The following is a 4404-nucleotide window of genomic DNA, read 5'->3' as shown; positions in this document are numbered from 1 at the left end:
CATTAAATGTAATAATATGCGTAACTACAGTCTTCAAACTACATTAAATCAAACAGAAACAGTAACATTCATATTTACTTCATAATAATATAACTATAAACTGTCTGTTGTCTCTGCAGAGCTTCCCTCAGTGTCTCTCCTCCAGAAGACTTCCTCCTCTCCAGTCACCTGCCACGCTACAGGTTTCCACCCTGACAGAGCCATGATGTTCTGGAGGAAAGACGGAGAGGAGTTTCATGAGGGCGTCGACGAGGGAGAGATCCTCCACAACAACGATGGCACCTTCCAGAAGAGTGTCGACCTGGATCTCACATCTGTCCCACCTGAAGACTGGAAGAGGTACGAGTGTGTGTTTCAGCTCTCTGGAGTCAACGAGGACCAAATCACCAAACTGGACAAAGCAGTGATCAGGACCAATGAAGGTAAGACTTCAATCAGAAGGGATGAATGTGGGAAACACATTTAGTTTACTGTTACAGTTTTATTTAAATTAAATTTGAAGGCCTAAATCCTTTGTTTGCCAGTTTGGGATCATTATGTGACACATTCCTGTCTTTAATCACATTTAATTAATACAGAACAATGTCAATAATAAAAACTAAATTAAGTGCTTTTAAACTCAAATTTTAGGACTTTTTTTCAGACCATGTTTCAACACAATTAAAGAATTATATCTTTATATATCTATTATAACACGGTACACAAATGAGGTCCAACAAAACGAATCGAGGAGACGTCGGCACAGACGCAGGAATTATGTTCAGATGAATGAAATCAAGCAGGACAAACATGTTGTTCCCTGATTATCACGTGAAGGTTCCTTTCTTATAACCTGCTTTGTTTCTTCCGGTGGTGATTTGTTTGTTGTTGTTTTATCAGCAGGGAATCACATCATCATCATCACCGTCATCGCAGCGGTTGTTCTCGTTGTTGTTCTCGCTGCGATTGGATTCCTTGTTTACAAGAAGAAGACGGGTGAGAGACCAAAACAGAAACTGTGTCTCATATTATATTTTATGTAAAAGTGAAACAAACACACTTAAAATAGTTTCAACCAACATGAAGCGATGTAATTCTCAGCTCTACGGTTTTAATGATAACAGGACGATGCGAGGGAGAAGTGAAAGGAAATAAAAAATAATGTACAACAACTATTAACAACTGAAATTATTTATCTTTTCATTTCAGACAAGCGCCCTCCATCCCGTAAGTAAAACCTGTTTGGATTTAGTTTTCTCTTATCTCACATGTATTATAGCTTAAAAAAACATTCTGTATTTTGTCCTCCAAATGTTTTTTTTATTGTTGTCTGTTTGTTAAACTGAGGTTCAGTTCAGAGCTGCATGTGGACTAACAAAATGTTTCTGACCTTCCAGCTGTGGAGAACCGTGAGGTCCAGCAGCAAATGCTTCCAACGGCCTAAATGACAAACACAACCCTGCACACAGGTGAGCTGCTTCATATGTTGAAGAAAGTGTCCTTGTAACATGTGTAGAGGAACCGTACGAGTGTTTCACTGTCAAAACCTCGCTGACATGTTGGAGTTAAATATCTGTAGTGAACAAAATCTCTCCGTCAATTATATTTTCACAACAAACGCGAAGCTGTTTTATGTTAAGTGAGAAAAGGTTCGATAAATAATAACTTTAATATCAAGATTTAGAAAAGCAACAACACCAATTTATCAAAATGGTTCAACCAAAATAAAACAAACAATTGTGCCTCAAAAGCAAAACAGTTAAATACTTATATGGATCTTTCATATTTTAGTTCTTAATGATACAATAAATACTCAGTTTTGTGCAATCAAATTCTCTCTTTGTTATTATTTTCTGTTATAAATCATCTTTCTTTCTTTTCTTCTCTTTAGGTTTATGGACAAATCTTGGCCTGAAACGAGGAGCGATGTCGCCGCGTTCTTCTCCATAAACTGAGAATTTATTGGTTCTTCATCATTCGAATTGTAAACTGAGTGAATAAAGTGGTGATTCTAGTTCTAGAAACATACTGATAGAAATTCAGAGGAAATAAAACCAAAACATGAATTGACAAGATATTTTTCAAACACATAAATGGTGACAAAAATTGTGTTGATGACATATTGAAAGGTGGATTTTCTTCTGGTAAAATATTTCAACATTGATAAATGAATTAAGGATGATGAAGTAAAACATTATCAAACATGTTCCATATAATCACAACGGAGTTCAAACAAATCTAAAACAAATCCACATTACTTCCAGTTTTTGTATGTTTCTGGTGTTGGGGTTCTCTTGTACATCAACAAATCAAGCATCAATATTGATGATACAACACGGATGAATTCCCCTTTTCATAAATCCATATTCCCAGCGTGTTGGGATACGTAGATGTAAACCTTTAGATAACATGCTGCGTCCTCTGGAAGCAGCTGATGTAAACGGGAGCCTTTAACCAGCCTGTGTTTGTCCGTGTAGATTCTCCATCTGTGACACTCCTGATGATAAAGCTGCGACTGACTCCAGTCCTCTTTAACTCCGCTGAACAACAGGACAGGAAATGGATGAAGGGAGTTTTGCATCACTGTGGTGCTTGATGCTAATTAGTCGGTTATGATGACATCATTTGTTAATTTAATTCCCAGAAAATAACAGTAAAAACATGAAATTACAATATGAGGTTGCATCAATGCGCACGGACACAAAATTTAAGAACCAGTTAAAATGTGGTTTTCTAGTTGTAAATATTCTGCTTGTATATTTTTGAGGCACTGATAAAACGTTAAAGGTTTTGTTTTGATTGTAAGAAGGTTTGAGCAAATAATTTATGTCTTTATGGCTTTTTGATTTAAGTAATTTTTTTATTCTTGATTAAACATTAAGAGTTTAAGTTTAGCTGATATAATGAAGGGTGGTGTGATATTTTGTGTTTGCCTGCTAGTTTTTAGAGACGAACAGCTTTTCTGTCATGTAAGCATTTAGAAATTAAGAGGTGTAGATTTAATTAAGTTGTATTAACATTTCAATCTATTTTTACATCTAAATAAAGTCCCCAAATAATCCAAATTTCTGTCTCTGAATGATTTCATAAACACACACCTGTGAGTGCAGCTACGATTTCATGAATACTGAGTATTCACTGCTGTCACAGATTAAATAAACGTGGCTCTGTCATGTAGATGTTGATGTGTGAGTTTTCAATCATAACTGAAGAGGAAGTTTTGACTTTTTACCAGCTGACAAAAAAAAGTAATAGTGATGATTTTTTTTTGTATAAGACTTGAACGGTCTGGTTGGCAGCTATTTCTAAAACGAGTGTTTGTACAATATTATATTCTCATTGTATGTTTACAGAAAGCTTGTGCTGTACGGTTACTAAAATAGAGGGACAAATATTCATATTTAAAGCCAACGTTAAACGTGTCCCACACCGGTCCCACATTGTCCCACACAAACATCCTCTTTGCTCCACATTTGGTTTGTTAGGATCTGGTCACCTTAAATCAAAGATGGGTCGATGCTCACCACTTCTTGAACAACCTGGTGAGTGAAGGAGCCAAATGTGCTGCAAACAACCAGAATTCAGTTGTAGTTCACTGTGTGTACGTTGGGTGTCGCTGTGCTGGTTTCTAGACCTCGGCTTTACACGTAGTAAAGTCTCTGTTGGGTTCTATTATTTTGATGTTGTGATCTATTGTTCTCCAGAGAAGATGTTAAAGCCGTGTTGTTTGTATATAAGAAATGATTTCATAAAAAATGAATCATAAGAAAGGTCAGTGTTGTTGTCGCGTGTTTAACCCCGGAAGGACAAAAAAGGTGTTTTTGTTGAAGGACTGTGGCGCTAAAGTAGTTTAGTGTTGCTGCTGGTTGTGTTGATTTCTCACTGGATACTGGACATGAATTCTCTGATGAAACGACCAACAAGGATTGTGAATCAGTAACGGAAGGAACAGTCTTCATATTGTTGACTCGACACAACGCGGAGTACTAATGAATACTAATTCAGGTCAACATGTCAACATACAATACAACTACACAAGGCCATCACAAAAAGTACATTTTATATCAGAAAAGGAAGAAAGACTAGAAGCTGAAAAGACAAACCTTTTACCAGAACTTGAATGCAGTCGGCCTGGTTTAAACATGTACAATGAGAAGTTCCTCAAACTCACCGCTAGATGGCGCCCTTTACCAAACAATAGTCAGGTAGGACTTGGTCAGGATGTGCTTCGGTTTGGTTTAAAATGCACATTGTTTATTTCATATTTGAACTCTACTTGTATTTATTTTTATGCATTGTATCTGTTCTTATGCATCTCGTTTATTTTCTGTACTTTTAAATTGTTCCTTTATATCTGTTTTTATGTGGAACACTGCATGTAATTCTCATGTTGTAAAACTCTTTATTGTATGAAAGGTGCCATAC

At 36.3% G+C, this 4404-nt stretch overlaps 1 protein-coding gene across 3 annotated transcripts in view; it reads left to right on the top strand.

The window, feature by feature from the left end:
* The window catches only part of LOC138214722 (major histocompatibility complex class I-related gene protein-like), an 8666-nt gene extending 5622 nt beyond the window's left edge, over positions 1-3044 (top strand). Inside the window, exons 4-8 of one of the 3 annotated variants that reach the window (XM_069176501.1) lie at positions 120-422; positions 880-975; positions 1189-1206; positions 1377-1448; positions 1871-3044. In XM_069176501.1, the coding sequence (XP_069032602.1) occupies positions 120-422; positions 880-975; positions 1189-1206; positions 1377-1423 (464 nt within the window). In that variant the 3' untranslated portion in view covers positions 1424-1448; positions 1871-3044. The remainder of the gene's footprint in view (positions 1-119; positions 423-879; positions 976-1188; positions 1207-1376; positions 1449-1870) is intronic. The other 2 variants (XM_069176499.1, XM_069176500.1) reach the window with 2 other exon arrangements.
* The last annotated feature ends 1360 nt before the right edge of the window (positions 3045-4404 follow it).

This window comes from Embiotoca jacksoni, unplaced genomic scaffold (genome assembly GCF_022577435.1).
Source record: "Embiotoca jacksoni isolate LCO1_2020_lvr unplaced genomic scaffold, fEmbJac1.0.p SCAF_7, whole genome shotgun sequence".
Lineage (NCBI taxonomy): Eukaryota > Metazoa > Chordata > Actinopteri > Embiotocidae > Embiotoca > Embiotoca jacksoni.
This window is presented reverse-complemented; position numbering and strand designations above follow the sequence as displayed.